A 12,869-nucleotide genomic window follows, 5' to 3' on the forward strand; every position below is an offset into this window, starting at 1 on the left:
TAAAAATATAAAACCTTGTCATATGTTAAAATGTCCCTTAAGAATCTAGGGATGGTACCTAGACAGCCCCGAGGATCCATTTATCTCACGTAAAAAATGAAAAATGGGAACCCCATAAAAAAGTAAAAGCAATTAAACTCTAGGCAGGGCGTGCCGACAACAGAGCCTCGGGGAGAAGACGCAAGGAATCCCAAAGGCCAGCCAGGCCGGACCCGCAGAAAACCACCCTGCAGCCCAGCCCGCGCCAGGGGTCTCTCCAAAGGACGATGGGGCTGCACTGACATGGATGATGGTGATCACAATGGTGGCGTCCAGTGGGTCGTCCACCGTGCCGGGCCTGTCACCCCGCTGTTGGTCCTTTTATTCCATTTTAAAGTGAGGAGACTGGCACTCGGGCCATCACGTGCCTGGCCTGCGATCTTCTGGTTGGCCAGCAGCAGGGCTGAATTCTGCAGGCCAGCCTGACCATGCTCCAGCCTTCACTGCCAAGCCTCAGCATCTCCCAGGTCCAGGGCAGGCTGCCCCTGACTAGGCCAGAAAGCAGTCTTTAGCAAAAACTTTCTCTTAGCACAGACTTTCCAAACATGCACAATTCCTAATACAGCAACAGGAAGCTGCCCATCAGGGCTGGTCAGGTACCCTCGGAACAGTGAAGCCCACTAGCCCATCTCCAGCCCCCCTTGGAAGGAAGACGTGGGTGCACGAGCGGGTGGGAGTTCTGTGGCAGGGCTGAGTTTTGGGGCAGCCTGGTTGACACTGTGGGAGTAAATGCTGACCAGTGACCTGACTCCAGCAAAGGGCATTCAGAGGGGTGGGGAGGAGGGAGTGAGACTGCTGCAGATAGAGGTGGGAAGGTCTTCTGTGAACCCAGGAGGAGCATGGTGACCGTGGGCACCAGGCTGGTCTGCACCGTTCCAGAAGGCAGGGTGTCTGTGGCCAGCCGAGGATGTGAATGGAGACACGTCAGGGTTGCTCCAGGATTTGGGAGTAGAATTGCCGTAGGAGGTGAACACGTCCAGCATTTACGCTGTCCTCAGGGATGCCATCTTCTAGAGTGTCATCTGTCAAGCCAGGATGGGCCCAACTGCAAGGTCTCAATGGTCTCATTGTCTCATTGCTTTCGGGAATGGGAGTGCACGTCAAAGATGAGATTATACGTTGTGTGTATAGACAACTCTACAAACGCCTAAGGTCTTGCATGTCTGTTATCCAACTGGATTCTCACAATGACCTTGTATCTGGAAGTGGGGCAGAGAGCTGTTTGACCCCTTTGGCAAATTCAGAAAACTGAGGCACAGAAGATGTGACTTGTCCAAGGTCACACAGCGAATCAGTGGGACGCAGGGACCAGAACCCAGACTTTCCAACTCTAAGTCCAGGTCTCTTTCTGCATCTGATGTTTTCAGGGTGAGATGGGGACCGTCTTAGCAAGGTCTGGGCGGGGCTCTGGGTGGGCAGGGCAGAGGCGCCCATGGCCCACTGGGCATCTGCAGGTGGAAGCTTAGCTGCTGCAGCCCCGGGAACAGGCGTGGGCCAGGATGTTGTTGTTGCACCCGTCCTGGAGCTTGCTCTGGGTCTGACTCACAGCTCGGCCTTCCGTGTCCAACATCTGGCCACCTGGTCCCTGCTGCCGCCTGAGCCTGCAAACAAGAACAGCGTGGAGCTGCATTAGTGTTGAGGAGCTGGGGTGCAGCCGCAGGTTCAGGGGAGGCACCTGGGCAAGCACAGCCTTGGGCCCGCCTTCCTGCGAGGGGGGCAGGATGCTGTGCTCCACATGCTCTGTGACCTGCTGAACGCACAGAGCCTCGGCTTCTCTGTCTGAAATGGAGATGATAATCCCATCTCTCGGCTCCCCGTGGAATACAGAGACTGTATAGAAATTCACCCAGTTCACAGCCAGCAAGGTGCTGGGTGAGCCCCCCAGCATGGTTCAGGGTGTCCCTGCTGAATGCCTGCTGAGGTGCCCCGTCATGCCTGGGAGCGGGTGTACCCTGGCAAGCCAACAGCCATGATCCCCGTCTTCACAGGTGTACTGTCTAAAGGGGGAGATGGACACTGATCAAACAATCCCACAAGTAAATATCAGACAGTCAAACATGGACAGACAAAACACCCCGGGGTAATGTCAGGGACTGGATTCTGAACCCTGCATTTCTGAGCAGCTGGCCACCTGGCCATCGTCCACGTATCTCAACATCCTCCCTTTGGGATCTTCAAGTTCAGGTTCATCCTCTCCTGTACCACAGCTGCCACTGTCTGTGATTGGTGCAGGCCAGAGACAGAGTTGAGCCCTTCCCGGGGGCAGTGAGGGATTTTAGAATGTCCCTCAATACCCGCTACTTGGGTCACATGGCTCCAGTTGTTGAGCTTCGTCTGAGCCTCAGTGTCCTCGTCTGAAGGTGGAGATTCTACTGGGGATTGGCGGGAGGCTGGGGGTCGGAGAGCGTGCGCAAAGGGTCTTAATAGGGCTGGGAACGACACAGATGGCTCCTAGTTCTACCTTGTTGTTCCGGCTGAGAGCAGCCTGGCAGGACACTAGCGGGCTTCTGCCAGTCGGCCCAGAGCAGGCTGTCAGTTACCGCTGACCTCATGAAAATGATGTCAGCTTACGCAGCAAGTGTCTGTGTGCTTGTCACTGCAGGGCACTGTAAGTGACCTCAGGACAAGTGCAGCACAGCCCATGCCTTGGGTGGCCACAGCTGTGTCTGTGAACGTGTGTGACAGTGTTGAGCTGAGCGTCTGTGACAGCGGAGGTATTGGAGTGCGTCCTTTAGGTGACACAGAAGCACCAGGGACAACACTGTCTCATGAGGCCGTGAGTTGTGGCTCCTGTCCCTTGCTCTGTCCCCACAAGGCCTGGGATGGGGCTCTGTTCCTCTGCCCCTACAGCTCCCCAGGCAGGATGGCTGGCAAGTGGCCATGGCTAAGGCCCATCATCTGAGGACAGGACTGGGCTGTGAGGCAGGGCCTCCTGGTCTGGCTCACAGGGTGATGCTGCAGAGTTCTCTGCACATGAAGGACAAATGAGCCCCATGGGGATGGCCTTTTAAGTGCCCAGCCCTGGTGTTTGGGTGTTTTAGAGCAGGGCATGCCTACACAGCTCGTGTGGGGGGCCAGCGTGGCCCCCTGCAGACACGAGCTTCAGTAGTTATTACAGGACAGAGTCGAGACAGTGACAGGGGGCCCGTGAGTGTCAGGTGGGCTCTGAAACCTCATGGGGCTCAGGAGAGACTTTCTGCAGGAGACAGCACTAGACGGGCTTCTGCGATTGGCACGGTGGGTGAGTGAGGGGACACGAGGGCCAAGGCTAGGAAAGGGAAAGCACACGTCAGCAAGGACCAGGCCCTCCCGAGAGCTCAGGGCTTCCGCATGGCCCATCCTCTGGGCCAGAGCTGTCAGGAGGAGCAGCGGAGTCACTGAGAGCTGGGGGAGGGGCCAAGTGCAGCTCAACGACGGGGTCATGTCCTTGCAGCTCAGTCCCAGGCTCCCGTCTGAGCAAGAGACATAATCAAGAAAGATACGCCCCTGTTGTGGACCTGGAACGTCCCCAAAGGCTCATTCAGCTCAAGACTTGGTCCCCTGAGCAGCAGTGTTCAGGGATGGGGTGTTGGGCAGTGATTGATCAGGAGGACTCCGACCTCATCAGTGATTGACCCTTGGAAGGATCCGTGGCTCCGTGGATTACTGGGCCGTGGCTGTAACTGGGTGGTGGACCTGGCTGAGGGAGTGGGTCTGCCCCTTTCTCTTGCCCTCTGCCCCCAGAAGCTATGAGGTGTGCGCTTGGCCCCACCAGGGTCCTTTCCACGCTCTGAAGGAATTTGAAAAGCTCACGCTGCAAATGGGGGTTTGTGAACGGAGACAAAGGCCCAAATCCATCACGCTGCACCAAGGGCTCACTTAGAGGACGCACCTGCGGCCCAGGAATCTGACTCCGGAGGAAGTGGGGAGATCTTACACACACTACCAGTGGTAGCTCAATTCCATTCATGCAAATTGGCTGGTTATCTCCACAATGACAGGGACATTTAATTTCTCAGGAAACTCATCAGATTAATCGTCATCTTTGTGACCAGAATCCTGAGTGATGGGTATGAGCTCTCCACCTTTGAACTCCAGCAGTAAATGCCTGGGGGAAGTGCTCTGGGGGAGGACCCCGCTCAGCAGAGGGGCTCCGCAGGAGAAGGACACGCTGCAGTTGGTAATGAACCAGGCTCGAGGCAGTTTGCAAAAACGAAGCCCCATAGAGGAGAACAAGAGAATGCTGGCAGGCAAACCAGTTTCCACGCTCTGACCACGCCAGGACGGGTCCAGCTCAGCGCCACGTCGTTCTTAGGCAGCCAGCCACAGGTGAGGCCCCACCTCCCATTTGAGAGAGGCCGGCTTCTTTGTATGTTGCAGTTTAAAAGGCAAAAGTGTTTTGCAATGCTCTCACGTGACCCACGTCACCGGCTGGTCTCACCTGACCCTGTGGTGTTGGGTGGAGGGCTGGAGGGAAGAGCAGCTCTGCGGCTCCGGCCAAGAGCTTGCCCTCTCCTCCAGCCTCTCTCCTCATCTGTACCCAGGGGACAACTGAGTCTCCTCAAAGAGAAACTGAGGGTCAGTAAGGCCTCCTGACATGGCACCAAGGACTGTTTCCTGATGATGACCCCCGACCCCCAGCTGGGTCTGTAGGCCTCATCCTGGACGGGGGTCAGGGCAGAAACCCCTGAGGAGTGGTGGGTACCATTGGAATATGCAGGAGTGGCTAGGAGATCAGGACCCAGGGTGGACGAAACAGGGCAGCAGGCTGTGGGGGGGCGAGTCCAGCTCCAGGGATCACAGTGGGGGGGCAGAGGGGTCCCGTTATAGTGAGATAATGCAAGAAGGTCCAGAGGTGGAAGGACTGGGTCAGGAGAGCCGTGACCTAATCAGTACATCGATTCCTGATGGGGATTAACGGGGTGGTAACGGTGGGCAGGTAGGTGTGGCTGGAGGGGACATCACCAGGGACCTGCCTTTGGGATATACATTTCATCCCCCATGAGCGGAGTCTCTCTGCTTCCTGGAGGCCTGTCCTGACCTGCCTTCCCCCACGGCTCTCTTCTGCCAGGATGCTCTGCCTCACCAGTGGTCCAGAGCCATGGAGCCAGCCCTGCAGGGACGGAGACCCCTGAAACTGTGAGTCCAGCTGAGCTTCTGCCCCCTGTGCTGTTCTCGTCAGGTCTTTTGGTCACAGCAGTGAACAAGCTGATTAAAAGGCCCACAAGCCGGGAACCAGGGCATGGACCCAGCACCTAGAACCGGGTCCCTCTTCCATTGGGCAGAGCCACAGAGTGCCATCTGAGGCCTCACAGCCCCAGCACGGTGACCAGCCAGGGGCAAGTGCCCAGCACGGTGTGGGGGGTGGGTAAAGGTGTTGGCGGCCAGCCTGCGCCTCACCCTCATGGCAGCAGTGTGCCCAGGCTGGGGGCTGTCTCAGCACCCCAGGGGAAGGGAGGTGGCGGAGATTAACCCGAGTACACAGGGTGTCCTAGTGGGACAGTAACTGGGTTGCCAAGCTGGCAGCCCTTGTGGACCTTGGACGGTGTGAGCTCATGTGCAGGGGCCTTCTGCCCTCGTGGCTGAAGCAGTCGGGACACGTCATTATTTTGTGTGTATGTGCGTACCCCTGGGCTTAAACAGATGAAGACAGTGTCTGACGCAGTGCTTACTGAGTGGCAGTGTAAGTCTGTACATTGATCATTAGCCAACTCTCCTGCCGTGCTCACGATCCCATAGGGTGAGGGTCCAGTCGTCCCTCCTCCGGGGCTCCTGGGCGGTAGGTCTCAATGCCCTGCTATCGTTTGGACCCGAGTGACCCCTGAGGCTCCTGTGTTGAAGGTTCGGTCCCCAGGGCAACGATGTCCAGAGAAAGGGCTTTGGGAGGTGATGAATCACGAAGGCTCTGCCCCCTCAGTGGATTAATCCTGTGGTGGTTCATGGCTGAGTGTCCGTGGGAGGTAGGAGAACTGTAGGAGGGGGACTTAGTTATGGGGAGTGGGTCCTTGGTGGCTCTATTTTGTCCCCGGACCCTTATCTCCACCCCCACTCCCCTCTCTCCCTCTCTGCTTCCTGGCAAAGCAATGTAGCAGCCGTCTGTGCCCCGACATCCACAGTGATGGAAATGGTCCTCTGTAAGTAAATTCCACTTAGTGTTTCCTAAGGGGCTCTGAGGGGTTCAACATCCTTCTAGTCCCTGATGGGATTTCTCTTCCTCAAGTAAACTCCATACAACTCGCTGTTTCCCTTTGAGGCTCCTCATTTACTGGGATGATCACCTGGTAGCAATTCTTATCTCATAAATTCAATAAGAGCCCTTGGCCAGAAGCTGTAGGATTCTGTCTGCTTTATCCTGTGGGGCCTGAAGCAATGTGTATTTGAAGAAGCCTTTGCAGGAAGCCAGCTGAACTGTGGGTGGGGTGAGAGGTGGCAGAGCAGGGTTTGGTCGGAGTCTCCCTCACTCTGCCCCTTTGCTAATGAGATCCGCTCTGGAGAAAGGAAGGGGTGGCGGAGGCGGGTTCTGAGTAGCCAGGGCTGGTTCTGTTGGCATCTACCCACCCGGGGTCGGGAGGAACAGCACCCACCCAAGGGGGAGAAAGGGACCAGAAAGTGGATGAGAACTGGTTGTAGGTCACAGAGCTTTACAGAGGTGCCCTGGATTTGAATACAGGACCCCGCGGTTCCTGTCTTCCCAGCTAAGCACCCCTCCCCATGATCCTTCCTGGCCACTGTCACCAGAAGACTCCTCTAGACTCAGGGGTGAGGCTGAGCGGCTGTGTGTCTGCTGGGCTAAGGGTGGTACTTGCTGGGTCCTCCTTGACATGGGGAGGATACGGGAAGGGCCTCCACTGGGGGCTGACGGGTCGGTGGCCGATAGTTCCACTGGGCTGCCCCTCTTGGCACGTGGCAGGGTGACACTTCCCAGCTCCCCTGGGGTTGGGTGGGGCCGTATGACTGGTTGTGCCCGTGCTTGAGTCGCAGTGTGTACTGCTCCTGGGGGCTAAGCATTTAACCAGCTGTGCCAGCCTCTGGGGCACCCTGCCCTGCTCCTGATGCCCGCCATGCTGCAGGTGCCCACGGGAGTGAGGAGAGGAGGTGGCGGGAGGTGGCGGGAGCCGGCGGAGCAGCACCCCCGCTGAGCTCCACGAGGGACAGTGTGAGCAGGAAACAGAACTGAGGATGAGATGGTGTTGTATGGTGAGTGGAACCCCAAGCGACCTCCGGCCGGTCGCTCCCGAAGTCAACACACACTTGCAAATCCAGGCGGCAAGGAGGATTAACTGTGGAGCAAGTGAGATGGATCTCAAGCCCAGGGCACGGCATTCGGCAGCTTTCAACACTCAGGAATCACGGTGAGCTTTGTCCGTGTCCTGTTCATTTTCTCTGTTTCATCTTTTATTGGCTGCAACGAACACATCAGGATCAGCCAACCTCTTGAAACCAGGCCGCAATTTCCTCTGATTGAAACCTGAGCGAACCTGACACGGCCCTGATTTCCCATGCAATTTCTTGATTTCGAGTTTTCGCTGCACCATGAAGAGCCTGTGGACTGAGCAGCCTTGTGGCCGCCTTCACTCCCGCCTGAAGGGCCTCCTGCCAGTTGCAGGTCTCTGAGCTGATTGTCCCAGGCCACTTCCCCTCCTGTGGGTGCAGGTCTTGGGCCCAGCCTCCCTCTCCACCTGCACCTGGTGGGGAGAACATCCTCCAGGCTCATCTGAGGTTCCCAGCCACCATTCAAGTGAGAATCGTGTTTTTATCAGTTTCACTCCCTGAGAAACAGGAATTAAATACCCATGGATAGACCTGGGGGGAGGATGGAAGGAGGAAGGGGCTGCAGGTGCCTCCCGAGGCCCAGCTTACTGGAGGTGGCGCGACCTCTGCATCCTCAACCAGACACCAAGGTCTGGGCCGCCCTGTTGAGCCCCAGACCAGAAGGAGCCTCCGTGTGCCAACCTTGAATTCAGAAACCTGGGCTTTTTACGTTTGCTGTGTCCCGGCAACGGATGGGGTTTGAGAGGCTTGTGCCAAGGGCTTTCCCCACTTCACAAGCCAATCTGCAAACACAAGGAGTTGGGTCTCCCTTTCTCACTGTTGAGGCTGGTGATGAGATCAAAGAAATGTCAACGCACTTTGCAAATGGCACAGACCTTGGTGGGGTCTAGGAGCCATGGATACCCAGCCATCTTGCTGGCACAGAAGGGGAACCTGAGGCTCAGAGAAACTTAGGACCTCACCAGGTCACAGCACCCTGGGAAGCAAGACCAGGGTCTGCCCCCGTCCATCAGGTTCCCAAGCCCAAGAGGAGTCCCACTCCTCGATCATCCTGCCACGATCGGTGCCATCCACAGCCAAGAACTGACCAAGGGGACGGCAGATTTCAGGAGTGGCAAGATTGAGAAGCCCAGGATTAAAGGACACAACCTAAAACCATAAAATCACATAGGGATGTCGATTGCTGTTACTATCAATGGAATTAAGTGTGTTAAATGCAGTGTTAGAGTTTTAAGGTATAATAATATCCTTGCGGGTTCCAGAGGCAACTCTAAGATGATTTTAAATCTAAAAAGAAGGGGACAAGCCCCACTGTGCATTTCTCAAAATAAAGGAGCTTAGCCGGTCCCTGGAAGCAGGTGCTCCACCTGGCTTATGGCCTTTTGCTGGTTGAGACCAGTAGCCAATAATAAGCTGCTTTTGCAGGACACTGGGCAGAACTGATTTTGATTTTGCTCTCTGTCTAGAAACTAAGGTCCAGAGAGGGTAGGCCCAGGACACTTCCTGTGTCCCTGCAGCAGGCGCTGGTGACTGTGCCTTGGCAGCCTGCAAGGCTTGGTATTGCTCCCCCCATAGGCTGCAGGCATCCGGAGGACCTGGGTCCTGCCAGACTCACTTCTGCATCTCAGGGACCAGTCTAGGATTATGGTGTGATTGTCAAGTGACTGAATGCGTCTCCTGCAGGGGCCGGTGTGGTGATGGTCTGCCCCAGTGCCCTGGCCCTCAGGGGTTATGCAGATGGCGGCTTCTTCACTGTGGCAGGAGCTGCAGGGACCTTCCCTTTGCCAAGAGCCTTTTCCAGCCGAGGAAGCAGGCAGACCTGCACCGTGCGGGAGACAGGAAGTCGCACAAAGTAAGCCCACTAGTGTCCTTTGGCCAGGGAGGGAGGGCCAGGCGTTGGATACTCTGGGGTAGGGACAAGGGCTGGGAGGGTCTGCAGTGTTAGGAGATCCTATGACTCAACTTAGCACCAAACAGAAGCTGCTCAGTTGGGCACAGTGCTGACCGCAGACAAGGCTCAGGTGTCAGAATGAACAGGCATGTTCAAAAGAAGGTCCAGGCCTCCTCTGTCCACTTCTGGTTCAGAAGGTGTGAACCAGCGTGCTGTGTTAGGGGCAGGACACCACCAACTAGGGGCTTAAAGCAGTCGAAAGCTCTTCCACGGCTCTGGAGGCCAGAGACAGACACCAGGGTGTGGTGGGCTGGCTCCCGCAGGGAGGGCTGCGAGGGAGAGCCTGGTCCTGCGTCTCCTGCTGCTGGTGGCTGCTGGCCTCTGGGCTGCAGACCCACCACTCTGTCCCCGCCTTCCTCCCCACATGGCCTTCTCATGGGTCTGGGTCTCTTCTCCTATTAGGACACCAGCCATGTTGGACTCAGGGCCCTTCCTACTCCACAACAGCTTCATCCTAACTCATGACATCTGCCAGGACCCTATTTCCAGATAACGTCACATTCTCTGGTCCTGGGGGTTAGGACCTCAACACACCTCTTTTGGGGTACACAATGCAACCCATACCAGCTGCACAATTATAAGGTCACCCCAGATGATTCTGACTGGGCTCCTGGGCCCATGGTGCCCTCCACAGAAGAGGCCCACACCTGCTGCACGTGGGCAGGGGCAGTCTGTGGAGGCCAATGGCCAGGTCTGCAGAGAAAGAAAGGAGATTGACCCACAGGGCCCGGGCTTGGTCCACAAGCCAGGCTCCGGGCTCAGCATGCCCGGATATGTCCTCCCACATGGCACACGGGGGACACTGGGAAGAAGGGCCTTGGTCTAATTTTTCAGATACTTAAGTGACAACACAGCAGGTGCCTCAAACAAGGGATTGAGAGAGAAGAGGAGGACACACGGTCCCACGTTTTCCTTGGTTTCAGGCAGCTTGTGCATCCTGATCGACTTTTTTACAGTGGAGAAACTGGGGCAGGGCGTGCTGCGGGGGAGGGGATGTGTCTCCCATGTGACCAGGCAGGATGGGATCTGCCAGGGAGGGGGCTCGAGATGCTGGGGCAGCGTCTTGAGGGGACAAGGCCAGGCCCTCCCACCTGAGTACCTTCATACTGCAGGTGAGCAGAGGCACCCCTGTCCTGGCAGCCACCCAGGGAGCAGCCAGGTATGCAGCGAGGCAGATGCAGGAGCAGGACGGCAGTCCCGACTCACCCGTGCCCTCTGGCCACCTCATCCATTCCACCAGTGTGTGTCAACACCGTTCCCGCCACCCCTCTGTTTGGAAAATGACTCCTACTCTCTTCCTTGACTTTGCCAGCACCTGCAGACGGTGCCAGCCCTCACTGCAGAGCCATGACCACGAGTCTCCAAGGGCCGCTCGGCACACCGGGCAAGTCCACGTTTTCCTAATCGATTTCCCTCTCCACGCGGGGGGAGCATTGAATTGGGTGAAGCTACAAGCAGCCAGACTCAACCCCTAAATGACCCCAAAGGAGGAGCCCATTCCCATTTGCTTTCAGAGGGACACACTGTGGAATCCAAATTGAAGCATCTTCTGGGACACAGCGAAATGTGAAATGCGTTGCTGCCGGCTCAGGCTCTGCTCTGCTCAGCCGCTCCCATTGCCAGCCGGGCACTCGAGGTGCAGCTGGGCCATTCAGAGCAGATGCCTGACCCAGGAGGCTGCCTGAGCCCGTGGTCACAGACGGTTTCTGAGCTCAAGCTCCTGGGCCCAGTTGTCTAGGGCTGGGGAAGGGCTGGGAGCCTGCAGCAGCCTGGACTGCCCAGGATCTGCAATGGCCCGTCACTACGCATGGTGTCAGCTCCCCTTCTGCAGCCCTCACTGCGAGCACACCCTGCGGTGCCCTGTCCTTCACCTCCCTGCCCACTTTGGGAACTCAAGCGCCTGCCCATCCGCAGGTCCCCACCTGTCCTGCAGCCTCCCTTCTCTGTGGCTTGTCCCATGTCTCACCTGGGTGTCTTTCCCCTCTGCCTTGCTCAGGACTCAGGTGGCCCAGTCCCTCCAGAAGCTTCCCTGATCCCCAGGCTGGGCCAGGACCTGTGGTGGAAGCCACAGCCCAGGGCTGCCTTTCCTGTCGCGTGACCCCTATGCTCTGTCGTCTGTTGAAAATGGACGGTTGACCTACTGGAGGGGAGGGGATGCCAGGGTGCCACTGAGCTCTCTCTGTCAGCCCTGGGCCTGGGTCAGTTGGGTCCCATGGGGTGTCCCTCCCGTGCCTCTGGTCTGACAAACCGGCCTCTGGCATTTGAGCCCCCAGATCTTAACACCAGCTGGGCCCAAGTCTGTGTCCACCTCCTTGGCTGACCAGCTCCTGGGGGACATGCCGGGGCCTCGGGGCGGCCTTCACTGACCACGGTTCTCCCAGGAGGGGGTGGCCGAGCTGGACGGCTCTGCCGGGCTCAGTGTGGACTTACTTCTCTCTGTTGAATATGATGAATTCCTTCCGCACTGTCTCCAGACACTGCTGCAGGTGTCCGTTCTGTCAGAGAGCACAGAGAGGTGACTGAGCATGGAGCACTGTCCAGGGACACGCGGCAAGGGACACAAAGGAAGGAACAGGAGCTTCAGGTCTGGCCATGCGGGGCCCAGCCCAGCGCCTGGGGAGGTGCGGACTGAGTGGGCGGCTGCTTCTGAGGGGGGATGGCAGACCAGGGTTTTTCTCAGTTTTAAGCTTCACATCCCCCCCCCAAATGCCACGTTACAGGACGGTGGAGTGAAGGTCCCCAGCTTGGCTTCCCAAGCCCGTGGGTGGTCACTGGGCCTACGGGAGAGAAGCATGGGGGAGGAGAAGTACAAGACCGCGGTGCAAGGGGCTGGGGCCAGGAGAATCCTAGGGCTCCCCCAGGAGCAGGGGCCAGGACCCCCCACACCACAAATGCTCGCTGACACTGTCCCAGCGGCCCCTAAAGCCACACACTGATGCAGGTGGCGTGGGAAGCACGCTCCCCTCTTACGCTCCTCGCGCTCGAAGGGCAGGGGGCTCTGTCTCTGCCACACCCACAGCTGCTCAGGGCTGAGTGCCCCGAGACTTCAGAGGTGACAAAGGTGTTTATTTCCTTTTAAAATCATAGGAAAACAAGGAACCTTGGCATCACAGACTATATTCATCTTGATATCAATGCTTTAAAACCAAACCAAATTTTTTATAGGGAAGGGGCTGTTGAGGGTCAAAATGCATCCCACCAAATAGACTCAAGTCCCGAGCCCTGGTACGTGGGCACGTGGCCTCTCTGAAACGGGATCTTGCTGGTGTGATCCAGTTGGTGACCGAGAGTGGGTTAGGGTGGGTCCTAAAACCAGTGACTGGTGTCCTTCTGTGAGAGCCATATGGAGACACAGGACACAGAAAGAAAGGGAGGTGAGGATGGAGGAGGGTCCCCACGGCTGCAGGGCAGGGAACAGGATATCCAGCCCCTGCCCCTTTGCTGCGCCTGGCTCAGCACTCTCCCCCAGCCCTGGGGACACTGCTGAAGCACTCACCAGGGGGCAGCTGTCCTTGGTGCCATCTTTGGACCTGTGCTTTGCCAACCTCTTCTTCTTTTTGTGAAGGGGCTTGGATTCTAGAATCATCTCTTCAAGTTCAAATGTGGGGTCACAGTTCAACCTCCCTTT

General features: G+C 57.2%; 1 protein-coding gene across 2 annotated transcripts in view; it reads right to left on the minus strand.

Annotated features, from left to right (window-relative positions):
* Positions 1-1,501: 1,501 nt before the first annotated feature.
* Positions 1,502-12,869, minus strand: part of Stk32b (serine/threonine kinase 32B) — a 284,998-nt gene continuing 273,630 nt past the window's right edge. For both annotated transcript variants that reach the window (XM_077110167.1, XM_077110166.1), the window contains 3 exons: positions 12,738-12,869; positions 11,672-11,736; positions 1,502-1,640 (listed from right to left, as the gene is read on the minus strand). In XM_077110167.1, coding sequence (XP_076966282.1) covers positions 1,502-1,640; positions 11,672-11,736; positions 12,738-12,869 — 336 coding nt within the window. The remainder of the gene's footprint in view (positions 1,641-11,671; positions 11,737-12,737) is intronic.

The sequence above is a fragment of the Callospermophilus lateralis genome, chromosome 8 (genome assembly GCF_048772815.1).
Source record: "Callospermophilus lateralis isolate mCalLat2 chromosome 8, mCalLat2.hap1, whole genome shotgun sequence".
In the NCBI taxonomy this organism is placed as follows: Eukaryota; Metazoa; Chordata; class Mammalia; order Rodentia; family Sciuridae; genus Callospermophilus; species Callospermophilus lateralis.